Raw genomic sequence first — 26,987 nt, 5'->3', positions numbered from 1 at the left:
GGAAGGGACCTCTTGGCTGGGGAAGGGGGTCAGGGCTCTGGGCTGGGGCTGGTGATGAGGGATTTGGGGTGCAGGAGGGGGCTCTGGGTTTGGGGGAGCTCAGGGTTGGGGCACGGGGTTGGGGTGTGAGAGGGGGTAAGGGCTCTGGGCCAGGGGTGCAAGCTCTGGGGTGGGACCAGGGATGAGGGGTTTCGGGTGCAGGAGGGGGCTCTGGGTTTGGAGGGGCTCAGGGTTGGGGCAGGGGGTAAGGGCTCTGGGCTGGGGCCAGGGATGGGGGTTTGGGGTGCAGGAAGGGGTTCTGGGTTTGTGGGGGCTCAGGGTTGGGGCAGGGGGTTGGGGTGCAGGCTTTGGGGTAGGGCCAGGGATGAAGGGTTTGGGGTGCAGGAAGGGGTTCGAGAGGGGGTAAGGGCTCTGGGCCAGGGGTGCAGGCTCTGGGGTGGGACCAGGGATGAGGGGTTTCGGGTGCAGGAGGGGGCTCTGGGTTTGGGGGGCTCAGGGTTGGGGTGCGAGAGGGGGTGCAGGCTCTGGGGTGGGGCCAGGGATGAGGGGTTTGGGGTGCAGGAGGGGGCTCAGGGGATTGGGACATAGGCTTACCTCGGTCAGCAGGGGGGCTATGGCAGGTTTCCTGCCTGTCCTGGCACCGCGACTCTGGAAGTGGCCAGCAGCAGGTTCGGCTCCTAGGCGGAGGCACGTGGCTCTCACCTGTAGGCACCGTCCCCACAAAGCTCCGATTGACCAGTTCCCAGCCAACAGGAGTGTGGAGATGGTGCTCAGGGCGGGGGCTGTGCATGGCCCCCCTCTAGGAGCCAGACCTGCTGCTGGCTGCTTCCGGGGGCCGGCGCGGTGTTGGAACAGGAAGGGACCAGCCTGCCTTAGCCGGCAGCGCTGCCAACGGGACTTTTCACGGCCCAGGCTGCGGTGCTGGCCAGAGCCACTGCCACCCAGTACTGGGCCGCGACCCGCACTTTGAAAACCACTCTTTTAGGGTGTCTATGCTGCAGTGTGTGATTAGAGCTCGCCTGGGTAGGTCCGCCCATGCTGTAATCCCAGCCTGGCACGGCAGCGCAGACAGACCCTCGCAGGTCCAAGCTACACTAGGACATGATGCCCCCGAAAAGGGCTGCCAGCAATGGCTGCTCCCACCAGAGCCCTTGTTCTCCCAGCTCAGTCCCCCCTCCCCCCCGAGCAGTGCTGCAATGATTTGGGCCCATCTACCCCAAAGGCCGAACCAGTTTAGAGGGGTTAACAAACAAACTGGCACCGGAGTTAACAAACAAACTGGGATTATGCCCCTTTTTGTGGCTTTCCATTAAGGCTTGAAGGACATGAGGTTTCATATTCTCCTGCGTGTCTTCCGAGAGCTGAAGGCTGGATGCGTCCGGCTTTGCTGGAGCCCTCGGACATTTCACCATGGCACAAATGCCACACAAGGGCCATAAACCTACTGCCTTGTACTGGTTCCCTTGAACACCACTGCTGGGACACGGCTGCTGATGGTGACGGTCAGCTGCAGGCGTTCTTCGGACAGACCCGTTTGCTTCCCTACCTCGGTGTGAACTGTTCCCGAGGGTCAAAATCCACTAACTCACTGTGTCCTGCACATTAGAAAGAGGCAGGAGCCTGGTGCTTTCCTCTTTAGTACCTACCCTCCCCATTTGCTGCTCTGAGCTCTCCAAGGACCAGGCTTGAGCACAAGCTGAGTGACAGAGCAGCGTGTGCTGGGCGCCTGGTCAATCCTTGCTGTGTCACTGGCTCGGGCTGCGCCTGTTTCCTGATCTGGAAGATGAGGGGTAATAACCCATCCCACAGGCACCAGGGTTTAATCTCAGGTTTGGAAGGCAACTGGGAGCCAGAGCCACAGCGAGGCCTGAGCATTATTAGTGACTCACGGCTCCTGCAGCCATTTGCACGTAGAAATCGGCGCAGCGATGAGCAGTGGAATCGCGGTGAAGGCGGGTCCCATGTCCCCACCCCACTCAGGGAGTCACACACACCCCGGGAGTTTACTTAAATAGTTTGTATTTATTGATCATGCTCTTTTTTGACATGACAATGGAGAACGACGACTGCGTGCCGGCTGTTTAATCGAATGACACAGCAACACCAGAGTGTGAGTGGGAGGGTAAAATACAGCTCTAAGGTACACAAAAATCAAAACTTTCTCGGCTTAGGCAGCATGGAGAAGTGGGACAGGCTCCGGTGAAGCAGGGGGGCGAGTATGGGGGATAATCCCCTACTGATAAACCTGGCCACTGGGTGGATAGTCCCCGTCCCCACTCCTTAGCCAGGATCTGCAGAGTCCCTCTGCTTTGGACCCTGCTTGTGGCTCTGATCCGCACTGCTCTGTGGGCCAGCACCGGCAGGGCAGCGACGGCTCCTCAGAGCTTCCGGCACCAGGACCCCAGGTAAGGGGCATGGGGCAGGACTAACACATGGACGGAGAGCTCCTACCCCCCATGGACCAGCCCCACCGTGAATGCTCTGGGACAGGGCCTGGGGCCCCCCAGACATCAGCTAGACCAGTGGCCAGGGTGCGGCGGCTGGAATTGTCTGACAAGACCTGGAGGGTCAGAGCGGGAGCAGCCTGCTGTGGCCGGGGCTCTGGGGGAACAGGTCCAGCTGACCGAACAGCCCTGGAGGGAGCTGGGCTGAGGACCGTCCCCCGGGCTGGGCGGGCGTGTGGGGAGGAGCAAGGGGACGGGGATGGACGGAGGAGAGCGCCCCGCACATATGGGCCCAGGCAGTGACTGTGACCAGAGTTAAGGGGGGAGGGAGCTGAGCTTTGCCCCGGCATGGGGGGCTGCTCCCAGGAGCCGGTGTGGGCAGGGAACCTCCCGCCCATGCGCGACCCCCTGATCTCTCACCATGGCGGCGAGATGGGTGTGGTACTAGGGCTGCCTAGCCGTACTGGCTACCCGGGGCCCAAATGCAGGGGAGAGAGACAAGGGCACAGAGTCCAGGGGCCTGTTTCTAGGGCAGGGGGGGCAGCTCTGGCCCCTGCCACGTACAGCCAGCCCCTCCCCAGCGAAGGGGTCACCCCCCAACCTATAAAAACTTCCCTTCCAGGGGACCTGGGGCCTGAGCTCCGCACTGCACCCCAGCAGAGCAGGCAGGGCCTCTCTTCCTCACAGCAGTCACAGGGGCGGGGAGCACGTGGTCTGGAGCCGTTCCATGGGGGGCCAGAGACGGTTCCTTCCCCACCCCCTGGACTCTGGCACTGTCCCTTCGCGGTAGTCCAGGACCCTAGAACAGAGGTGTGGGGGGGGAAGGGCCCGTCAGATCTAGGGCCCCTCTGGGTAATGCCACGGGGACTTGGCCACAGAACGCTCTGCAAGCCCATGGCCGGCCCCTGATGCATGGGAGCAGAGCAGACGGGGCCGCGGTGGCCCAGCAGGGGACGGGGACAGCTGTGAAGCAGCACGTGTGGGAGGATGGTTCTGCACCCCAACACACCCAGATGAAGTTGGGCACCAGGCACAGACAACTGGGGCCTCGCTCCCTACTGCTGCCAGGGAGCTCCCGGGGTCTCCCACAGGAACTGCCCCCGAGAGACGAGGCTGGCTGTGACTGCCCTGACTGGGCGGTTCCCAGGAGCTAGAGGGTTAATAAAGACGCCCAGGGCCCTCCCTTGCCACTGACAGAGAAAAGCTCAGACTGACACCAGATGCGTACGGAGTTAAAAATACCTCTGCCCCGGCCCCCGGCCTTCCCCCCATGCCAACCCAGGGCAGGACCACAGGCCGGGTCGGAGGACTCAGGTGTCACTGTTTGAGGAATCTGGAGGGTGGATCCTCCTTTCTTTGAGAAGTCCATGGCCCAGCCAGCCCCCAGCACCGTGGCCCATAGAGCTCAGCCGCGTGGGGCAGGGGGCATGGCTGCAGCAGGCTGGAGTACTGGGCAAGGGCAAGCCCAGCTCTCAACCACCTGCCCTCATGGCTACAGCTCCAGACACAGAGACATCCAGCCACAGAACTCACTGGACTGATAATCTCAAGGCAACACCTTTCCCAGGCGTAACATAAGCCACCCAGAGCACCATGCTCCAGCAGCCCCCACGCACGTGCATCCCCACCAAGCGAGAGGGGCGTCAGCCCCTTGACACATACCAGAGTTTTCACACCAGCACGCTCACGCCACAATTGCCTGCCGCAGGCTCACTAGCACCTCCAAGCCTCTCACCGGGGCCTGTGCGGTTACACGCCAACCCCCTCGTGTCTCCTCTCCCCATGGTGCCAGGATCCACACGCCTGGCCTTCCACCCAGCTCCCTCTGCACTAGTGCCCCCAAACGGCCCTGCAGACCCTCACGCTAGAGTCCAGCAGGAGTAAAAAAAAAAGAAAAAGAACAAACGCAGAAGAAAACTAACAACCCAAAGCAACCAACTAAAAAGGCCCCAGCCCATTCCCAAGGGCAGCCGCTCAGGAAAGAGAATGAGCCCCTTCCTCGGGGAAACACCAAGCAAAGGGGAATGCAGCGAACCCAACGACAGGGAACGGACAGGATCCCCGGGGCCAGGAGTGCAGATGCTATGAAAGGCAGCAGGGGGTTCTCATGCGCCAGGCCAGCGTCCTTCACTGCGTGCCCAGGCTGGAGCTCATGGTTAGGGAGTCCTCTTCCTGGATGGTCTCCAGCTCCGCCGTCTGCACGGCCTGCGTGATCAGTGTCAGCTCCTGGCACAGCGTCTCAAAGCGGTAGCTCACCCGGATGTCCGGCACATTGGTGCGTCTGATGTCATTCCCCTCGGACCCTTCCTTCAGGTAATTGGGTCCCAGCCAGTAGCTCTTCACCTGAGAAAGAGGGCAGAGACGGATGCTCAGGAGGTCTCAGGATGAGACTTTCAGCCTGATGGATCACATGCTGGCTGGGAGGGGTGCCTTTACCCACTGCTGAAATGCAGCCACCTCTGGGGTGGGGAGCAGCAGTCGTATAACAGAGTGCAGCAATGCTATGTAACAGTCATGGCTGGAGAGTGAACAAGAACCCCGTATCCAAGATGTGCTGGGGGATTCATGGAGCAGGCATGGAATAGCTAGAGCTGGAATCTGGCCAACCCCCCACTCTCCGGACGATGTGCCAGGGGCTCAGTAACAGGCACGAAAGGTCCCAGCCTCTGGTTTGTGTCTCGCCTGAAAGGCAGTGCAGCTCCGGAAGCACAGAGCCCCTGGCACTGCGCTGCGGCACGGACTCTGGCAGAAGCAGCGTGTGCCACTCGGCAGGACCTCCCCTCCAGCACCACAGGCCCCTCTGCAGCAGCTGGGAGATGGGGCAAGGGCGGGGTACAGAGCACAGCGCCCCCTAAGGCCAGGCGGGGGGGGGGGCTGGAGATGGGGGGTTTAGGGTACAGAGCACAGCGCCCGCTAACGCCAGGCTGGGGGAGGAGGGGAGGCTGGAGATGGGGGGTGTGGGGTACAGAGCACAGCGCCCCTAACGCCAGGCTGGGGGGCTGGAGATGGGGGGTGTAGGTACAGAGCACAGCGCCCCCTAACGCCAGGCTGGGAGGCTGGAGATGGGGGGTTTAGGGTACAGAGCACAGCACCCCCTAATGCCAGGCTGGGGGGGAGGAGGGGAGGCTGGAGATGGGGGGTGTAGGGTACAGAGCACAGCGCCCCCTAACGCCAGGCTGGGGGGCTGGAGATGGGGGGTGTGGGGTACAGAGCACAGCGCCCCCTAACGCCAGGCTGGGGGCAGGAACCTGCCGAGGTCCCGCAGCGTGGCCTGTACACTCTTGAGCGGCCCAGGCTTTGAGCACGTGCTGGGCTCCCGGCGCACAAGGGGGCCGTGCCCGGGGGTGTGGGGCCCTGGCGTCACCTTGTGGGAGAAGCCGCTCATCAGCACACTGTTGCGAGCGAGTTCACACATGTCACAGGAGCTGAGCTTCCACACCTGCGTGGCGATGCTGTACTCTTCCATCAGGGGCTCCTGCAATGGCACGCCCGCATCAGACTGGCTCCGGCTGCCCCCCGAGCAGCCAGCTCCCCGGAGCATCCTCTCACCCCGTCCCTGCCTGCAGCGGGGCAGGAGAGTGGGGTGGGCTGCTGATCGCTGCAGCGAACCACCAGCCTGGGCAGCACCACAGCATGCTTCCTCCACACTGCCCTGCCCCGTGAGCCTCCGCCCTGCCCTGCCAGTGCAGACGCTTCCCATGAGGGGGCAGCAGGAGGGCTCCTCATGCCCTAAGGTGCCGTTGGTGAGCACAGCTGGTTCCTGGTGGGGAGAATTCTGCAACCGCCTCCACCCCTCACGCCTCTCCCCGGGGCCATGGCGCATGCATCTCCTGTTTGCATGCACCGGGCGGCCTGGCAGCCAGGAGACTGGGGAGGAGTCCTGGCCCTGAATGGGCCCACAATGGAGGGGAAAGGGCACCGATAGTCCCAGCTTTCCTGGCATTTCACCTGCTGGGGACTGGCACTGGAGCCAGAGGAATCCCGGCCTGGGGGCAGGGCACAGTCCCCCGGACTTGCTGCCAAAAGGCAGGGCAGACAGAAATCTGGGAACGACTGGGGGGCCCGGGAGCAGCAGGATCAAAGCAAGCCCTGGGAGCAGCGTCTCCTGCATCACGGTACAGGTGGCTGCTTGCAGCCAAGTCTCTGCTCTCACCGCAGCGCCCGCAGGAGTCCCTCAGCCCTGCCGCAGAAAGCTGCAATTTCACCATCTCTGCCGGCTTACATTAAAGCAACATTGCTGGGGACCTCCGGCTTCCCCTCCAGCAGCTGCAACAAAACCTACGCCCTGCTTTGAACACCCCGACCTCCCGCAGCGCACGGCCCTGTCTGCGGGGTCAGCGTACACCCAGACCGGAGCGGGCAGAGAGCTGCGGGGGCCAGCCACCAGCGCCACCTCTGCTCCAGGCACCCCACACAGAACCCTCTGGCTCCTGACACAGAACAGGGGCCCCAGCCCATTCCCTGGCAAGAAGGGTCTTCTCACCTTTTTCACCCCAGCGATGCATCCTTGTGCCACCTGCAAGCCCTCCCGAGCCTTGGGGTCACAGCCTGCATGCGCACCAAGGCTGGTCTCATGGCCCCAGCTACCACCCTGGGCCAAGCTAGACACATCCAGCTCTGGTCATCTTTCCCCAAAGGTCAGCACCTGCTGCTCCTGCTCCCCTCCCAGCCCCCCCCGGCTGCTGGCGTCTCCCCGAGAGTGACACAGGGCCCCCAGAGGGCGCTTTGCAGAGCCGCCTGGGGCAGCGGGGCTCTCAGCCCCGGGCGCCACGACTCGCTCACCTTGGTGAAGTGGAACTGCAGGGGGTCGTCCGTGGAGAGCGAGACCATCAGGCCGCGGGACAGGTACTCGGGCAGCGGGTTGCGGTGGTAGCTCAGGAAGAGACTGTTGTTGCTGAGCGGGGACATGGCGATGCCGATCTGGGCTAGGTAGTAGAGATACTGCAGCACCGGCGCCTGGCCAGGACGAGCCGGGGGCAGCGTGGTTAACGGGGCAGAGCAGCTCCCCTCAGAGCCCGACTTCCCCACCCCGCCGCGGAGCCCGGGTCAGACCCCACGGCGCCGAGCCCGTTCGCTATCCCGCTGACGTGACGTTGCACCCATAAGACTTTAGAGAGAGATGCTTCTGAGTGTATATGTGACATAACTGGAATATGCTTTCAGCTAGACATGCCACGTGACATCTCTCTGCAAAGGTTACGCTCCACTGAACGTCTTCATCCTATCTGTGGGCATGGATCATGTTTATATCTGAAGTTAGGAGCGTTGGCTCTATGCTTGGATTTAAAGCGTTTGCTGTAGGAAGCACATAAAGCAGATTTGGTCAACATGGTGAGAAGGGGTTATTCAAGTAATTGGGAGCGCTAAGCTAACAATGGACCTTGGAAGACACCAGTCCACATCTAAGCTTTCCTGGGAACGTTCAAACTAACGTGTAAACAATGGCGTCGGCCTGCAAAAAGCTGAATCATTCATAGACATTGGACTTGCCCAGGTGACTGCAAAACTCCATCTTGTGGAGGGGATTTTACCCAAGAGAACAAAGGGGTTACCACCCACAAGAGAAAGACTATATAAGCCCCTGAAATCCCCCCCATTTTGTCTTCAGCTGGCTCAAGAGAGAGCCTCTCCACCCAAAGAGATGCCTGAAAGAAACTGGAACAAAGTAACTATAGGGGTGTAAGTGATTGCTGGACCCAGACTAGGAAGGAGTCTAGTTTGTCAAAGAAGCTTATTGGAACATCTCTGAGGGTGAGATTTACCTGCATTTAGTTTCCTATTGTTTTAGGCTTAGACTTGCACATTTTTGTTTTATTTTGCTTGGTAATTCACTTTGTTCTGTCTGTTACTACTTGGAACCCCTTAAATCCTACTTTCTGTATTTAATAAAATCACTTTTTACTTATTAATTAACTCAGAGCAAGCAATTAATTCCTGGGGGAGCAAACACTTGTACATATCTTTCTATCAGTGTTATAGAGGGTGGACAATTTATGAGTTTACCCTGTATAAGCTTTAAACAGAGTAAAATGGATTTATTTGGGGTTTGAATCCCATTGGGAACTGGGTATCTGGGTGCTAGAGACAGGAGCACTTTGTAAGCTGTTTTCAGTTAAGCCTGCAGCTTTTGGGGGACGTGGTTCAGACCTGGGTCTGTCTTTGCAGCAGGCTGGCGTGTCTGGCACAACCAGGCAGGGCACTGAAGTCCCAAGCTGCCAGGGAAAAAGGGGCTCAGAGGTAGTCTAGGCACATCAGGTGGCAGTCCCAAGTGGGTTTCTGTGACCCAGCCTGTCACAGTGGCATAGTCAGCAGGATCAGGCAGCAGCTGTCCCTCTGTCTTGGCATTTGTAGCACCCTAACCTAGCTAAGTTCGCTTAACGTGCCCATCACCATGGTATCCAGGCTCCCCACCAGCCAAGGCCTTCCCCAAGACCTGCCATGATGGAGATGCAGCCATCTGTACCGGTAACATCACAGCCCCCTGCCCGCCCGTCCCGTGCTCCACTGGTGTGTCAGGATCGCCGGTACCCGACAAGAGCTGACTGCATGGGTCTCTGGGTTCTTACCTTGCGGAGCAGCAGCCCGTGCGAGATGTTCTCCGACAGCATGAAGGCTGACACCAGGTGGTGGATCGGGCCCGCCTCCCCGCAGTGAGGGCGCAGTACAAAGGTGTGGAAGCCCCTCTTCCTGCAGAGAGGTTGCCAAAAGCAGGTCAGCGACCGGCCACTGCCTGTCGTGGGCACGGACCCACAGCACGTGAGCCAGGGAGCCACGGGGGGAGGGGATGCTGGGAACCGCCACCACCCAAATGCAACCCCCAGGAGCGGGCTCTCCTGGATAGGGAATCCCCAGACAGACCCTGCACTCTAGACAGCATCCTATACCCTGCTGTGAAATGCCCCAGCCACAAAGGGGCGCTCCATAGCCACGGGGGGTGTAACAGACAACCTCCTGGCAGGACACAAACAGACGGATTAGTAATGTCCTCTACGGGTCCATGCAACCTGCCAGGAGCCCCCACCCCCAGTGCCGTGGGGATGGGCCAGGTGGGGAGAGAGGGCTCCCTCTACCTGCACAGATAACTCCTCCCCCGCGCGGGATGGGGGGGCTCCTACCTGCGCAGGTGGTTCAGCACGGTCATGTTGGCATACATATAGTACAGGTAGTATGAGTAGGGCGGGTTGTCTTCCTCGACCCAGGCCCCGGGCAGCGGGCTGTCCTGGTTGAAGATGCGATGCTCCGGCTTGGATTCGTCGTCCACGCTGTCAAAGCCGTCCACCTGCCGTGGGGAGGGAGCGCGGGAAGCTGGACGAGGAGCGCACGGCTCAGGGCAGGAGGACCTTCCCAGGGCCCCCCCTGCTGGAGGCAGTGCTGCCCCCTCCCGGGTGACTACAGACCCCCATGCCCATCCCCCAGGCGAGCTGGCAGAAGAGGGACTGATGTGCCCAGGTCAGGGGCAGGGCACCACAGAAGCAGGAGTCTGATGGATCCCAGATCTGGCATGTTACCCTCCCCCAGAAGGCTCCTGTCACCCCACAGAAGCACTCAACTGTGCCACACACAGGGGCCTGCGCTGGACAGTCCCTGCCCCGCCCGCTGCCCCCAGCCCAGTCCAACCCGGTCCCCAAGCCCTGCGGGCGGCACACACATGCTCCAGGAAGAGGTGTAGCTCCGGGTGGCTGGCAGGATGGATGGTGGCTTCGAAGAGGGGCAGGAAAATATTCTCCAGCATCTCCTGGAAGTTGGCCAGCTGCTTCTTGGTGCGGTACACATCGCTGAGAGAGACAGAGAGGGGCCCCGCCGAGGGCAGGCTCAGACCGGGAAGCCTCCCCACCACGGCCAGCTTGCTCCCTGGGGCCGGATCCTGCTCTCGCTTACACCAGGCTAACGCCCCCAACTTCAATGGGGCTAGTCCTGATTTACACAGGGCAGGGCATCAGGCCACTAGCCCTGCTATCCCTGGGCTGGTGGGCGTAGGATTCTTCTAGATGCTGGAGCCTGATTCCTCTGCTCCCTGAAGAGACTCGGCTGTCAGTTCCCCCCCTTCCAGGCTCCCTCATCCTGTTGCCTCCCCCAGTCCCATCCCTCCCTTGGTTTGGTTCACCTAGCTCCTGGGCCCTGGAACCAGGCTTCCCAATGAGCCTGATGCCTGCTTGGGTGTGGAGATGCAGGATGGCTCCCCCTCCAGCTGGATCCCTTGCCACTTGGGTCAGGACACTGCCCCACCAGGGAGCTCCTGGACTGTCCAGGTTTAGCCAAGCCCAGGCCCCAGAGCAGGGCTACTGGAATACAAAGAATCATTGTTGTCATCCTTGGCTGGAAGGGTCAGTCCCTGGCACAAAGCCCATGTGACCAGCCCTGCTGCCCTGGCCCCGCAGACTGACTACTCACAAGAGGCGCGGCACCTGCACCAGCCAGCGCACGTTGTTGGAGTGCACCTTGTGGCTCACGGCCCACTTGGCCAGCTTGTCCCACTCATCCCGCGACCTGCCGTAGACAGAGAGCCGCAGCTCCGCGTTCTGATACTTGCTCTCCTCCAGGTCGGACATCACCTCCTGCGGAGAGGGTAACAAGCACATTCGCCGTGGAAAGTGCCCTAGCAGCCAGCGGGCTGGCTGGGAAACGCAAGCCTCGGCTCGTGAGACACGAGGGGAGACACACATGCTCGTGCATGTCTCAGTTTGCAAAACAGCAATGCAAGTGTGAGTCTGGACTTGCAACGTGGATGTCTGCGCATTTTGCCTCCTGAATCAAAGGCACGCGTGTGCATGCTACAGTGATGTAAGACCCCCACATGCATGAAACATGAGCTTCTTCCCCCAACCCCCCCCCACACAAACAGGCCTCACTAGGGGAGACAGCCAGCCCCACATCGGGCACATCCTGTATGTCCCCCACCCTCCGTGCGCACACACGTTTTCACCCCCAGGAGGTTCTCGTCTCTGGATCCCCCACCCCCGCTCCCTCAAACAGTCTTTTAGCTCCATTTCCATCATGTGCTCCCCATCTCCATGCTGCTGTTTCCCGACACCCGGCCTTGCAAACTCGTCAACAAGACTGAGCATCCCAGACACTAAATCCACTCGCCATTCACCAGCGGGATCAAGCAAGAGACAGATTCGAACAGTGAGCCGGTGCCAGGGAAGGAGGCACCATTGCCAGGCTGCACTCACCCTTGGTGACCCTGCCGCCATGACAGAATCGGCCTTTGGCTTCCTTCCCAGGCTGCCCGCTCATGGGGGCTGGCAGGCGAGTGGGACTGGTCTCCGCAGCAGGGTGGCAGAGGTGCCAGGGCCCGGGGCAATGCCCCTCCTGGGAGCACAGGCCCAGAGGCAGCTCTCACCTTGATGATGTGGGCGAAGTACTTCCCCGAGACCTGGTTGTCCGTCTTGATGAAGATCTCGCGCAGGATGGACTCCCCGATGGGGTTGTACTTGGTGTTGAACTTGTCAAAGCGGTGGAAGGTGTTACGGTCCTGCCGCCAGGCAGAGGGACACATCAGCGCACAAGCAGCCATGTGAGGAGCACACACAGACCCAGCCCAGTGATCCAACTGCCCCTCCCTGGCTCCCACCAGAGCAAGTCTGCAGAGACCCATCCTCTTAGTGCCCATCCCATGGCAGGGGCGAGCATCCCCTGCCTCCAGCGCCTTCTCCCCCAGACCTAACATCTTCTCCTCCCAAGGGGCCCCGGCTGCCCAGGTCTCACGGAGGATCCATCATTCAGCTCAGCAAAGGCCACAGGGCTGGAGCATCCCCTTGCCTCAGCTGCAGGACATCCCTGCAGGCCAGTGCTGGGACAGCTGGCCTGAGCAGGCACTGGGCGCGGGAGCCCCAGCTCAAGAGTCGGGTCCCTTGGGGAGCACAGTGGGGCAGGTTCTACCCAGAATGGGTTTGCTTTCCTGTGCTGCACCTTCTCCTGGCATCCCAGGTGGGAGCCACAATCCTGCCCAGAGCAAGGAAGCCGTCCTCAGAGGGCAGCAGAGCCAGAGCACCTCCCAAGGGCGACGTACCGCATGGACATCCAGCGTGTCCACGCTGAGGTCGTAGGCTGTGAGGTTCATGGTCTCGAAGACCTCCTTCAGGGTCTGCTCCTTGCCCTTCTCCACGTGCACGATCTCATCCAGGTGCTTCTTCATGGTGCGCTTTATGAAGCGCAGCAGGTGCTTCTGGTTCATGCAGGACGAGGCGTGGATGTGCGTGTCCACCTGCGTGGGGGGAGGGACACACGTGACTGAGGCCTCCCACCAGCACGGGCAGGGAGCAGGAGCCCTTGACCACTAGGTTGGAAGCCAAGCCAAGGTCAGCAGGACCGGAAAGCCGTCTCCACCTAGTGGGTCTCAGTCCCGGTGGGCAGGTGCTCATGGCCTCTGCACAGCAGAGAGGACTGGCACCGACTTGGTCATGGACGCTGATGCAGGCAGTCCCTGCAACCTAGCAGTGCTGCTGCCCCAGCCCAGGGGACAGAGACCTCCCTCCCAAGGGCAGTCAGTCCAGTGAAGAATTTGCTTGGCTACATGGGATGATGCCTCGCGGCAGACAGGGTCGGGGTGAGCTCCGGCCCTGATGGTACCTTGCGGATGTTGTAGAAGTCCCGGTGGGGAACCTTCTTCTGAGCCGCCAGCTCCTTCATCTCGTTGAGCAGGACGTGCATCTGGAACTTGGAGCTCAGGTACTGCAGCCGCCGGTAGCAGAAGGATTTTCTAGACAAGCGAACAGGTGATGGATCTGGGGTCTCTGTTCACAACCCCCTGGGCCTAAACCCCCTTCACTGCAGGGCAGCAGTTTCCTAGTGGGTAGAGCACTGGACTAGAACCCAGAAGCCCTGGGTTTGATCCCTGGCTCTGCCACTCTGTGGCCTTGGTGTTATTAACTGCAACTCTTGGGCTGGAGTCTGAAGAGGGGGCATCCCGTACCGCCTGCAGCCTGAGGCTGGACTGGTCCCGTTCACACACGAGGCGGCCCTCAGTTCAGCTCTGTAGCTGTAACGGTGCAGCAGCCAGCCCGACAGAGGGGCCAGGCAGCTTCATGGGTGGGAGCAGCTGCCTAAGCCGTGCAGCCCTAGGGGAGCGGGCAGGAAGGGAAACTGCTCTGCTTACATGGGGCCATTGATGATCAGAGCCATCAAGACGTTCATGTCGGCTATGAACTCCTGCAGGTTGGGGTACGGCAGGTCCAGTTCCGTGCTCCTGCGGGAGAAGACAGCACAGGGCCGGCCACCCCGACATGTCAAGCACAGTCATTGGGACAGGGAAAGGGAGCAGCCAGGGCAGGGAACCCAGCTGGCATGTGGGAGACCCAAGGTCAAGTCCCTGCTCCAGGAACTATTTACAAGGTGGCCAAGCTCCAAAGGAGAGGCAGAGAAATCCCCACCCAGAGTACCCCATAGCCCTGTGGCTAGGGCACTGCCCTGCTATTCAGATCTTTCCCAAGGGCAGGGGAGTTAATCCAGTACCCAGGCCTCATTCACACGGGTTGTTTCCAGCTGCCTCCCCAAACCCTCAAGCCACTTCAAGTGGCAGTGTTATCTGTCACCTCCCCTCCCCGCCCGCATTGGGTCGTGTTGCCAGGGGCTGTTAAGCAGTGGCTACACCCACCCCAGAGGCGGCTACCCTTAGATTCTAAGGGACGTGACAGTTCACAGGGCTCCCTGGGATCTTTCGATGCAATGTAATAAAAAACCTCCCATGAATAATATTATTCCTCCCGGGAGAGGCAGTGGCCACTCAGTGCTTAGAGCCCAGGCTGGGACCAGGGACTGGGCTCTGTCCCTGGTTCTCTGGGCGACCTGAAGAAAGCCAGCCAGCCAGGCTTGCAGAAATGGGGCGAATGAGAGGAAGAAACCCCAAAGGGATGGCAAGGGGAGGCCACCCTGCTGGCCCCAGGCTAGCCCCAGTAAGGCACCCAGATGCAAAAGGGGATTTGCACATGCCATGCAATGCAATGCCTGGGAGAGCCTGCGGGGAAGGGGCAGGATTGGGCGCTCGGGCGGCGCTCCATTCCACGTGCCCCAGAGAGGCTGCCTCTCCAGCACAGACCTGGCTCCTTTCAGACCTGCCAGGTCTTGCTTCTCGCCGTGCCGGGCACCCGGGTTACACCTGGGTTCATGCCCCGGACGCCCTCCCACCTGCGCTTCCCCCTCCCTCACCTGTCCACAACATCCCGCTTGGTGTAGACATGGATCACGCTCCCGACCATCCTGAGGCCGAAGCCCAGGTCAGGCGGCATGGCCTCGGGGAGGCAGGTCTCGTAGGGGTGCTGGTCTGTGAATGGGGGGTGCACAGGAGCATCTGCAAAAGGAGGAGCAGCAGCGCAGGGAGCGTTCATACTGGGTTGGGGTCTGGACAGCCCCTAGCGCTAGCCTGGGACCAGGTCCCTCGTGGCACCCCAGGGCAAGGCACAGGAATCTTCGGCAAAGGCGGGGGGAGCCTGAGAGCAGGCCTCCCCAGTCCAGATACGTCTCTCGCCTGCTCAGTGCCGCGCCCTCCCCCCGGGACTCCCTCCATCTTGCAATCCAGACTTTTGCCCCTTCCCCCCCACCAGGGACGCTCCTCCCTCAGGGCCCCCCCATCTGACCCCCCCTTTTAATTAACAGGGGCAGGGGGAGCATGACCAGGATGCAAGTGCCAGCAGGTGGTGAAGGGGCGGGTTGCCCAGTGAGCTGAGAGATGTTGGCTGGGAAGGGGTGTAGGGGGGCTGGGAAAGCCCCTGGGCAGGATTGTTCTAAGGGATGAGGTTTCTTCCCTTCCCCCCCATTCCCCCAGGAGTCCATTCTGCAGCCCACCCTCTCCCAGCCATCCATCACGCTCCCACCCTGGGGCACCTCAGGGTTTACCCTGCCGCTCGTTGCTCCCCTGCCCCCCGCAGCCCTGGTCTCACCTGCAGCCACGGGGGTCTCCGGGATCTCCTCATAGACCCGGGTCTCCAGTGGTTTCCCAGAGAGCTCCTCCAGGAAGCGGGCAGTGGTCTTGCAGAAGCTCTGCAGGGAGAGCCCCATGTACTTCTCCCGGATGAACAGTGCCTTCACCACGCTCTTGGCTGCATCCAGCAGGTCTGTGAAGGGCACCTGGAGGGCGAACAGGAGACACAGGCTCTAACCAGGGTCAGGCCCACGGCTTGGAACCAACCTGGGCAGGTTTCCATGGATGAACATGCTCCATTCCCAACACTGAGGTCTGGGAGGATCCATCCTATGGGGTAATGCTGGAAGATGTAAATGCCAGTGCTTTAAGGGGTTAGAATAGGGCCTGGGTTTTCCGCATGGGGAGGAGGGAAAATCTTGCTCACATGTAAAGGGTTAAAAAATGATCAGCAGGTTTGGGATCTGGAAGCAGGTTTTCTTCAGTAATATCCTGCAGCAGTAAGTTCCGAGGATAACAATACACGGTGGATTTAAAATAATAATAGTTTTAACTTAGTAAGAGTTTCATCCTTTTTAAATGTTACCTTTTAATTTCACTGATCTCTCTCTCTCTCACCTCCCCCCCCCCCACACACACAAATGTCCTTGTCAAGGATTGAAGATCTACCAGACCCAGCTGGTCACCTCTTCATTTCCTATCTTAGGGTTTTCCTTGGCCACCCTAGATAGAAGCCATCACCCTCCCTATTGCAGGAGCTGTGCTAGGATACGGTGCCTCGCCCTGCCTGGGTCCCTTCCTTGGATGCTGGTGCTGAGCCAGTCTGGGAGGATGTACAGGGGGCTGTGGCCTGAAGATGAACTCTCTGCTACAGGCCTCAGCCAAGGAGAGTGGAGGGGGCTAAGGATCTCCCAGAGGGGGGATTTGGGGACAGAGAGAAGGGAGGGTGCATCCCCACATCCCAGCTCCAATCACCATCTACCCCTCTCCTGTAGCAGGGAAGCCTGCTGGAGGCGTAAGACCAAAGCCTGCCTGGCCCAGGTGACATCCGTCCCAGCTCTAGGCCAGCAGCAAGTGGGAGACACACATGCGGGGGGGCTCTCCTCCCCTCCCCCAAGATGCCTCTCCACTCCTCGTGTCAGTGCAGCCTCCTGGACACACACGCCCACTCCGTCTCTGCTGCACGTGAGGATCTGTGCACAGCCACATCCTCTCGAGCGTGTAACACACCCACGCAAAGGGAAACGCTGCCACTGCATCTACCGATGGCTGAGGACCATCCGGACGAGCACCAGGAATCTTGTGAATGAGCAGGAAGGCACGTGGCTGAGGCTGCAACGGCGACGCTGCCTTGGCAGTTTAACGTCCCCATCGTGGATGCGTGTGCAAGTGAGTGATCGGCCGCGCGGAGCGCGTACGCGTGACAGAGGCGGCGCCGGGCGGTCGGCCGCGCGGAGCGCGTACGCGTGACAGAGGCGGCGCCGGGCGGTCGGCCGCGCGGCGCGCGTACGCGTGACAGAGGCGGCGCCGGGCGGTCGGCCGCGCGGCGCGCGTACGCGTGACAGAGGCGGCGCCGGGCGGTCGGCCGCGCGGCGCGCGTACGCGTGACAGAGGCGGCGCCGGGCGGTCGGCCGCGCGGCGCGCGTACGCGTGACAGAGGCGGCGCCGGGCGGTCGGCCGCGCGGAGCGCGTACGCGTGACAGAGGCGGCGCCGGGCGGTCGGCCGCGCGGAGCGCGTACGCGTGACAGAGGCGGCGCCGGGCGGTCGGCCGCGCGGAGCGCGTACGCGTGACAGAGGCGGCGCCGGGCGGTCGGCCGCGCGGAGCGCGTACGCGTGACAGAGGCGGCGCCGGGCGGTCGGCCGCGCGGAGCGCGTACGCGTGACAGAGGCGGCGCCGGGCGGTCGGCCGCGCGGAGCGCGTACGCGTGACAGAGGCGGCGCCGGGCGATCGGCCGCGCGGAGCGCGTACGCGTGACAGAGGCGGCGCCGGGCGATCGCCCGCGCGGAGCGCGTACGCGTGACAGAGGCGGCGCCGGGCGATCGCCCGCGCGGAGCGCGTACACGTGACAGAGGCGGCGCCGGGCGATCGCCCGCGCGGAGCGCGTACACGTGACAGAGGCGGCGCCGGGCGATCGCCCGCGCGGAGCGCGTACACGTGACAGAGGCGGCGCCGGGCGATCGCCCGCGCGGAGAGCGTACACGTGACAGAGGCGGCGCCGGGCGATCGCCCGCGCAGAGAGCGTACACGTGACAGAGGCGCCGCCGGGCGATTGCCCAGGCAGAGAGCGTACACGTGACAGAGGCGGCGCCGGGCGATCGCCCGCGCAGAGAGCGTACACGTGACAGACGCGGCGCCGGGCCAGACACACTGGGTAGGATCCCCTGGGGGACTAACATGAAGGGGAAAGGAGTCCAGGAGAGCTGGCTGTATTTCAAGGAATCCCTGTTGTGGTTACAGGGACAAACCATCCCGATGAGTCGAAAGAATAGTAAATATGGCAGGCCACTAGCTTGGCTTAACGGTGAAATCCTAACGGATCTTAAACATAAAAAAGAAGCTCACAAGAAGTGGAAGGTTGGACATATGACCAGGGAAGAGTATAAAAATATTGCTCGGGAATGTAGGAATGAAATCAGGAGGGCCAAATCGCACCAGGAGCTGCAGCTTGCAAGAGATGTCAAGAGTAACAAGAAGAGTTTCTTCAGGTATGTTGGCAACAAGAAGAAAGCCAAGGAAAGTGTGGGCCCCTTAATGAATGAGGGAGGCAACCTAGTGACAGAGGACGTGGAAAAAGCTAATGTGCTCAATGCTTTTTTTGCCTCTGTCTTCACTAACAAGGACAGCTCCGAGACTGCTGCGCTGGGCATCAGAACATGGGGAGTAGATGGCCAGCCCTCTGTGGAGAAAGAGGTGGTTAGGGACTATTTAGAAAAGCTGGACGTGCACAAGTCCATGGGGCCGGACGAGTTGCATCCGAGAGTGCTGAAGGAATTGGCGGCTGTGATTGCAGAGCCATTGGCCATTATCTTTGAAAACTTGCGGCGAACGGGGGAAGTCCCGGATGATTGGAAAAAGGCTAATGTAGTGCCAATCTTTAAAAAAGGGAAGAAGGAGGATCCTGGGAACTACAGGCCAGTCAGCCTCACCTCAGTCCCCGGAAAAATCATGGAGCAGGTCCTCAAAGAATCAATCCTGAAGCACTTGCATGAGAGGAAAGTGATCAGGAACAGCCAGCATGGATTCACCAAAGGAAAGTCATGCCTGACTAATCTAATCGCCTTCTATGATGAGATTACTGGTTCTGTGGATGAAGGGAAAGCAGTGGATGTATTGTATCTTGACTTTAGCAAAGCTTTTGACACGGTCTCCCACAGTGTTCTTGTCAGCAAGTTAAGGAAGTATGGGCTGGATGAATGCACCATAAGGTGGGTAGAAAGTTGGCTAGATTGTCGGGCTCAACGGGTAGTGATCAATGGCTCCATGTCTAGTTGGCAGCCGGTGTCAACTGGAGTGCCCCTGGGGTCGGTTCTGGGGCCGGTTTTGTTCAATATCTTCATAAATGATCTGGAGGATGGTGTGGATTGCACTCTCAGCAAATTTGCGGATGATACTAAACTGGGAGGAGTGGTAGATACGCTGGAGGGTAGGGATAGGATACAGAGGGACCTAGACAAATTGGAGGATTGGGCCAAAAGAAATCTGATGAGGTTCAATAAGGATAAGTGCAGGGTCCTGCACTTAGGACGGAAGAACCCAATGCACAGCTACAGACTAGGGACCGAATGGCTAGGCAGCAGTTCTGCGGAAAAGGACCTAGGGGTGACAGTGGAGGAGAAGCTGGATATGAGTCAGCAGTGTGCCCTTGTTGCCAAGAAGGCCAATGGCATTTTGGGATGTATAAGTAGGGGCATAGCGAGCAGATCGAGGGACGTGATCGTCCCCCTCTATTCGACATTGGTGAGGCCTCATCTGGAGTACTGTGTCCAGTTTTGGGCCTCACACTACAAGAAGGATGTGGATAAATTGGAGAGAGTCCAGCGAAGGGCAACAAAAATGATTAGGGGTCTGGAACACATGAGTTATGAGGAGAGGCTGAGGGAACTGGGATTGTTTAGTCTGCAGAAGAGAAGAATGAGGGGGGATTTGATAGCTGCTTTCAACTATCTGAGAGGTAGTTCCAGAGAGGATGGTTCTAGACTATTCTCAGTGGTGGTCTCAAGTTGCAGTGGGGGATATTAGGAAAAACTTTTTCACCAGGAGGGTGGTGAAACACTGGAATGTGTTGCCTAGGGAAGTGGCGGAATCTCCTTCCTTAGAAGTTTTTAAGGTCAGGCTTGACAAAGCCCTGGCTGGGATGATTTAATTGGGGATTGGTCCTGCTTTTGAGCAGGGGGTTGGACTAGATGACCTCCTGAGGTCCCTTCCAACCCTGATATTCTATGATTCCTGTCAGGACTGTTTGGTACGAGCCCCTTGGGCACGTCAGGGAGCCCTCTTGCCCCATGCTGGCTCGGCCAAAACATTCGCCTTGACCCCAGTGGCTTCTGGGAAGCGGTGGCGGAGCGTGGGATGGCGCTCCTCCCGAGTGGAGCCAGTGCAGGCAGGCGTCAGCTGGCCGGTTAGAAGGAGAGTCAGACCTGGGGCTCTGTGGATTCCAATGGGACTGTGCCAATTGACTCCAGCTGGGGAGTGGTGACCCTGAATGGGGTTCAAGGGGATCCCACGAGGATCTCACTGGACTCTGATGGTTCTGGAGAGGGGAAGGCCAGCCCCTGGCTTGGGTACTCAGGGGCAGGTGTGCTGCCCATCACCCAAGACGAGGGGATTTGGGGACAGATGCTGTGGCCCAGTCCTCGAGACCAGGTGCAGCGAGGTGCCCGGTGACATGAAGGTGAAGGCGTCACGGGCTGGCATACCAGCATGGCCTGCGCCAGCGGGATTAGAGCGAACAGCGCAGCGAGGACATGGTGGTGTGGGCTAGCCGCCCCTACAAGCCCACCAGAGACTCGGGGGATGTATTTGGGTTGCTGGCCCGTGTCAGGGTCTGTGTTTTCAGATCTTCACTGTTATTGTTACCCGCGCTAGATCACAGGTGTGGTCAGACCTTTGCCTGCAGCACAGATATACCTCAGAGAGGGGAGAGGGACTGGTGGGCTCAGGGAGATCAGAGAATGCAACACAGGGGGTGCCAGTTCCAATCCCACCCCATGTCCCATTAGCCAGCCAATGCCTGTGACAAGGAGCCTTTCCCCTCTAGGGGGCACTGGCTCTGATCCAGCCCCAAGACAGAGGGGAGTGGCTGGCTCCTGGGGTCTTTGAGAGAGAGGAAGGGTAACCCAAGTAACCCTTAGTTCCCACTCCCCCCAGGCAGCCCCTTGTTCCAGGCAAACTCACCCCACACGTCTCTTCCCCGGAGATGGTGACCCTCTGGAACTCCCGCTCCAGCAACGCATCCCGCTCCTTGGGGAGATGATCCACCAGGTCCTCGTTCTGCTCCTTGTACAGCCTGGGGGAGGAAGGGGGGAAAAGATGGGTCAGGGGGCAACGGCAGGTGTCTGGCCCTGGCCACGCCTCTGCTCCCCATCACTTGCACACAGGCCCGTGGAGCTATCCAGAGACAGACACACGGCACATGGGGATGTGCAACATGGACTCGGCCCCCACCGCGGGGGGACAGCTGGGGTAAGCGCAGGGCAGGGGGAGCTCCCCTGGGATCTCAGCAGCCACACAGCAGCAAAGGTGAGACCACTGTTACCCAGTACCCGATTCACAGCTCAGCCACGCTGTGCACCAGGGGTGGCACTCAGCTGAAGAGAGAAGCCAATGCCCAGACGGGTGCCATCTCCCGGGCAGCAGCCTGCAGCGAAGATGGCACTCAAGAGGGTCCCATTCACCGGGCATCGGGACTCAGCTTGGCTGCTGGAGGTTGGGTTCCTGGGAACCTGGTTCTGGACTGAGCCCCCTGCCCCATGCAGCTCAGCCCAGGAACGCACGAGCAACGAGGGGGACAGAAACAAACCGCAACAGAGACAAGAGGCAGCACTGGCCTCATCCGCAGCATCTGGAAGCAAAGGCAGGTGGGAAGGGAGCTCAGAGTGAGGGCGAGTGCCCGGCGGGACGAGTGATCCGGCCAGCACCAGCTCTCCAGCCCGGCCTCCCTGAGGCGGGCACCTTCCCCAAAGGGCACAGGAGCAAAACCCACCCCACTGCACCAGCGGGCCTGGCTGCTGCTAGAGCTATGGGATCACAAGCTTCCATCACAGGGATGCCAGGTCTGCCTGCCTTCCTCACCCTAGAGGAAGCGCCCTCCTTAGCCACTGTCCAGAGGGGACACCCCACCCTTCCCCCTTCTCCTCCAGAAGGGGAAGCCAGCTCACACCTCTTCTCCCCTAGCTGGGCCCCTTCTTCCCCACCCTAGAGAGAGCGCCCTGCTTAGCAGCTCTCCAGAAGGATATGCATGGCCCCATCCCTTCCTCTTCCGTTCCCCCACCCACGCCGAGCTACCTGCAGAGCCCCCAGTACACACCATCACTCAGGAATGGGAGGGGGTGCAGGAAAGCCCCCAGGTTGGCCCCTTTGGCACCAGCTGAGCAGTTACTGCAGGAGGGACCGGAGCGCCCAGAGCTCATCTGTGATATCCCGCACCATCCTGGTGGGTCCCCTAGAGGATGCTGCTCCCAGGCCGGGCTGGGATCGGGTGGAGCCGCAGCCCCAGGGTGCTCCCAGCTCACCCCACGTCCCTGGCCGAGGGGAAAAGCCAGACACTCACTGTAAGTCAGCGGCACTGTCAATTTTCAGGAAGTCCTGTTTGGCTCTGAGTAAAATGTCGGGTTCTAGTCTGAGGACAAACGGGAAGCAGAGGCAGAGCCAGGGGCGGACGGATGGACGGACAGAGACAGACAGGGAGGAGAGAGGAAGAAAGAAAACACGGGTGTTAATGCAGAAACCAACACCAGGCACCACCGATGCAACCAAGTGAAATTCACCGGGATGGGGAAGGGGACCCCAGAGTGAAGAGACCCAAAAGAGCCCGGGGTGCCTGGGAGACCAGAGAAGGACCAGGGCTGGGGGACCCAGGAGACCCATAGCAACCCTAGAGCCCAGCCCCTCCTCCCCCAAACTCAACCCAGCTCTGCTCTTCGGGGCGCTGGCAATCCTGAGGCCTGAGCGAGGTGGGAGAGACAGAGCCTGCTCTGCCTGACGGACGGGGTGGGGGCAGCATGTTCAGCTATTCCCCTAGCGGGGACCCCAAGGAAGCCCAGGATGCTTCCGGCTGCACAAACTCCAGGCAGGATAGGGCAGCCTGGCACTGCCAGCCTTGCACAAGCACCCGCTCCAGCCAGAGGCTCACCCTGCTCCTGGGTTGCCCATCAGCTGCCCTGCTGGCCTCCATGACAGCAGACCTGGCCTGAAGACCAAGCAGGTGGGTCTAAGAACAATCCTGAGGGACCTGGGCGTGTGTGAGTGCTCCTGGCTGGGGTGCAGTGAGTTTCTCAGGCCTCTGACCAGCACAGCTCAGAGCTGGCCCTGGAAGGGACCCTCCCACCTTGTCTAGTCCCAGCTCCCTGTTGGAGCCGGTTAGCCCGTTAACTCCATGATACTCCCTCTGCTCTGCCCCAAGCGGGGCCCAATGGGGTCAGGACCTAGAGAGACGTGGGGAGATGGGGACAGAGAGGGGGAATCGCCTTACTTCACGTCCTGGCTGATCTGCCGCTCCAGCCGCTGGCGCCTCTCCTCCAACTGCTCAATGGGGCTGTCCTCGGGGAACTCGTAGGGGGCGCTGCGCATGTCGCTCTCCACCAGCGAGCGGGAGAACAGCTCCTGGGGGCAAAGCAGCACAGGACAAGCCATGAAGGGAGCTGCCAGTGCAGCCTTCCAGTCATCCCCGCCTGGTGCACCGTGGCCGATCGCTGGCGTGCAGCAGTGTGACGAATTCCTCCCATCCTCAGCTGGTGCAGGGAAGCTGCCGGAGGCTTCCCAGGGGACACCAGATTTCCCAGCAGCAGGGAAGTCATGCCCCGAGGCGCAAGAGGTGAGTCCGCAAAAGGGGTGGAAAAGGAAACAGATGAGCAAGCAGAGATTGCCTGGCTCAGGGCAATGGGAACCAGCCACAGCAGAGTAGCTCAAAGCCAGGGAAGGCCAGCACTGACTGGTAGCCTCCGTGCAGGTGCCAGCGAGTGAATGTCCATCTGTTGGCGGAAGGGCACAGGTAGCATAGCCCACGCGGGGCCCTCGACCCCAAGAAGTGGCCTCTCTGGAGTGGGGAAGCACGGAGGAAGCCACCAACTGCTGCTGCCCCTTCAGAGCCCAGGACTGCCAATCCAGCGGGGGTCACAGGCTGGCACTCAACCTGCTCAGGACGCTTGTTCAAAGCAGAGTGGAGTCGGTGTGGTTTGCCTGGGAGGCTCAATACGGAGGGGACAGGGCTGGGGCAGGGCCTCTCAGCATTCCCCTCCTCTTCCCCCACGTGCTGCCTGCCCAGCCCAGTTGCCTTCAGGATCCAGGCTCCTGACAGGATCGTTGATCCCTCTCAACTGGATGATGATAAATCTGCCCCCGGGGGTCAGCGCGTTACCGATCCCCATGGACGTGCCTCAGCAGATTCTTGGCCCAGCATCGGGACCTGGCCGTGCGAGGGAACATGGTCAGCGATGGATGCCACAAGAGCGCTCGCTTAGGGACGCTTCTCCCCACTGAGAGAGGTGCCCTGAGCGGAGAGAAAAGCAGCTCCAGGCTGAGTGGGGCCTGCTCTGCAGTGATGTCCCTGGTGCCTCAGAAATGCTTTGGGGCGGGGAGGTGCTGGGCTCCCCAAGACATACTGGGCCTCATCCAGAAAGGAGATATTGGCTGGAGCACTTGAGAGGCTCTTCCCTGAGGCCAGGCACAAAGGCCGATCATTTCCGTTGACACGTAAGGTCTCCAAGGACTCATCAAAGACCAGCGCAGCGTCCAAGCTGGAGCAATCCTCAGGCTCGCCAGCCACGGGCCTGCAGGGCCGGAGCTGCTGCCTTCCCTTGCTCCCTTACTGCTCTCTTCCCTGCAGGTGCTAGCACCAGAGCCCCTCATTCCCAGCAACAGCCACAGAGGCCAGCAGCTGCGCAGTTTGCAAATGTCCCCCAAAGAGCCCCAGGTCTGACTCTCCTTCTAACCAGCCAGCGGACGCCTGCCTGCACTGGCTCCACTCGGGAGGAGCACCATCCCACGCTCCGCCACCGCTTCCCAGAAGCCACTGGGGTCAAGGCGAATGTTTTGGCCGAGCCAGCATGGGGCAAGAGGGCTCCCTGACATGCCCGAGGGGCTCGTACCAAACAGTCCTGACAGGAATCATAGAATATCAGGGTTGGAAGGGACCTCAGGAGGTCATCTAGTCCAACCCCCTGCTCAAAAGCAGGACCAATCCCCAATTAAATCATCCCAGCCAGGGCTTTGTCAAGCCTGACCTTAAAAACTTCTAAGGAAGGAGATTCCGCCACCTCCCTAGGCAACACATTCCAGTGTTTCACCACCCTCCTGGTGAAAAAGTTTTTCCTAATATCCCCCACTGCAACTTGAGACCACCACTGAGAATAGTCTAGAACCATCCTCTCTGGAACTACCTCTCATATAGTTGAAAGCAGCTATCAAATCCCCCCTCATTCTTCTCTTTTGCAGACTAAACAATCCCAGTTCCCTCAGCCTCTCCTCATAACTCATGTGTTCCAGACCCCTAATCATTTTTGTTGCCCTTCGCTGGACTCTCTCCAATTTATCCACATCCTTCTTGTAGTGTGAGGCCCAAAACTGGACACAATACTCCAGATGAGGCCTCACCAATGTCGAATAGAGGGGGACGATCACGTCCCTCGATCTGCTCGCTATGCCCCTACTTATACATCCCAAAATGCCATTGGCCTTCTTGGCAACAAGGGCACACTGCTGACTCATATCCAGCTTCTCGTCCACTGTCACCCCTAGGTCCTTTTCCGCAGAACTGCTGCCTAGCCATTCGGTCCCTAGTCTGTAGCTGTGCATTGGGTTCTTCCGTCCTAAGTGCAGGACCCTGCACTTATCCTTATTGAACCTCATCAGATTTCTTTTGGCCCAATCCTCCAATTTGTCTAGGTCCCTCTGTATCCTATCCCTGCCCTCCAGCGTATCTACCACTCCTCCCAGTTTAGTATCATCCGCAAATTTGCTGAGAGTGCAATCCACACCATCCTCCAGATCATTTATGAAGATATTGAACAAAACCGGCCCCAAGACCGACCCCTGGGGCACTCCAGTTGACACCGGCTGCCAACTAGACATGGAGCCATTGATCACTACCCGTTGAGCCCGACAATCTAGCCAACTTTCTACCCACCTTATAGTGCATTCATCCAGCCCATACTTCCTTAACTTGCTGACAAGAATACTGTGGGAGACCGTGTCAAAAGCTTTGCTAAAATCAAGAAACAATACATCCACTGCTTTCCCTTCATCCACAGAACCAGTAATCTCATCATAAAAGGCGATTAGATTAGTCAGGCATGACCTTCCCTTGGTGAATCCATGCTGGCTGTTCCTGATCACTTTCCTCTCCTCTAAGTGCTTCAGGATTGATTCTTTGAGGACCTGCTCCATGATTTTTCCAGGGACTGAGGTGAGGCTGACTGGCCTGTAGTTCCCAGGATCCTCCTTCTTCCCTTTTTTAAAGATTGGCACTACATTAGCCTTTTTCCAGTCATCCGGGACTTCCCCCGTTCGCCACGAGTTTTCAAAGATAATGGCCAATGGCTCTGCAATCACAGCCGCCAGTTCCTTTAGCACTCTCGGATGCAACTCATCCGGCCCCATGGACTTGTGCACGTCCAGTTTTTCTAAATAGTCCCTAACCACCTCTTTCTCCACCGAGGGCTGGCCATCTATTCCCCATGTTGTGATGCCCAGCACAGCAGTCTGGGAACTGACCTTGTTCGTGAAGACAGAGGCAAAAAAAGCATTGAGTACATTAGCTTTTTCCACATCCTCTGTCACTAGGTTGCCTCCCTCATTCATTAAGGAGCCCACACTTTCCTTGGCTTTCTTCTTGTTGCCAACATACCTGAAGAAACCCTTCTTGTTACTCTTAACATCTCTCACTAGCTGCAGCTCCAGGTGCGATTTGGCCCTCCTAATTTCATTCCTACATGCCCGAGCAATATTTTTATACTCTTCCCTGGTCATATGTCCAACCTTCCACTTCTTGTAAGCTTCTTTTTTATGCTTAAGATCTGCTAGGATTTCACCGTTAAGCCAAGCTGGTCGCCTGCCATACTTACTATTCTTTCGACACATCAGGATGGTTTGTCCCTGTAACCTCAGCAGGGATTCCTTGAAATACAGCCAGCTCTCCTGGACTCCTTTCCCCTTCATGTTAGTCCCCCAGGGGATCCTACCCATCTGTTCCCTGAGGGAGTCGAAGTCTGCTTTCCTGAAGTCCAGGGTCCGTATCCTGCTGCTTACCTTTCTTCCCTGTGTCAGGATCCTGAACTCAACCAACTCATGGTCACTGCCTCCCAGATTCCCATCCACTTTTGCTTCCCCTACTAATTCTTCCCGATTTGTGAGCAGCAGGTCAAGGAAAGCTCCCCCCTAGTTGGCTCCTCTAGCACTTGCACCAGGAAATTGTCCCCTACGCTTTCCAAAAACTTCCTGGATTGTCTATGCACCGCTGTATTGCTC

The 26,987-nt window shown here is 59.5% G+C and overlaps 1 protein-coding gene across 1 annotated transcript in view; it reads right to left on the bottom strand.

Annotated features, from left to right (window-relative positions):
* Window positions 1-2,002: 2,002 nt before the first annotated feature.
* The window catches only part of AMPD2 (adenosine monophosphate deaminase 2), a 41,140-nt gene continuing 16,155 nt past the window's right edge, over window positions 2,003-26,987 (bottom strand). Inside the window, exons 3-18 of the mRNA XM_084611038.1 lie at window positions 22,996-23,126; window positions 22,075-22,143; window positions 20,700-20,811; window positions 15,323-15,509; window positions 14,592-14,733; window positions 13,543-13,632; window positions 13,017-13,146; window positions 12,457-12,651; window positions 11,788-11,919; window positions 10,836-10,999; window positions 10,093-10,219; window positions 9,560-9,723; window positions 9,011-9,131; window positions 7,227-7,400; window positions 5,809-5,919; window positions 2,003-4,787 (exon numbers count right to left, since the gene is read on the bottom strand). Coding sequence (XP_084467164.1) covers window positions 4,572-4,787; window positions 5,809-5,919; window positions 7,227-7,400; window positions 9,011-9,131; window positions 9,560-9,723; window positions 10,093-10,219; window positions 10,836-10,999; window positions 11,788-11,919; window positions 12,457-12,651; window positions 13,017-13,146; window positions 13,543-13,632; window positions 14,592-14,733; window positions 15,323-15,509; window positions 20,700-20,811; window positions 22,075-22,143; window positions 22,996-23,126 — 2,265 coding nt within the window. The 3' untranslated portion in view covers window positions 2,003-4,571. The remainder of the gene's footprint in view (window positions 4,788-5,808; window positions 5,920-7,226; window positions 7,401-9,010; window positions 9,132-9,559; window positions 9,724-10,092; window positions 10,220-10,835; window positions 11,000-11,787; window positions 11,920-12,456; window positions 12,652-13,016; window positions 13,147-13,542; window positions 13,633-14,591; window positions 14,734-15,322; window positions 15,510-20,699; window positions 20,812-22,074; window positions 22,144-22,995; window positions 23,127-26,987) is intronic.

The sequence above is a fragment of the Lepidochelys olivacea genome (assembly GCF_965140295.1).
Source record: "Lepidochelys olivacea isolate rLepOli2 genome assembly, chromosome: 21".
NCBI classification, from domain to species: Eukaryota; Metazoa; Chordata; order Testudines; family Cheloniidae; genus Lepidochelys; species Lepidochelys olivacea.
Note: the sequence above shows the minus strand (reverse complement) of the source record. Positions and strands in the feature narration are given on the sequence as shown.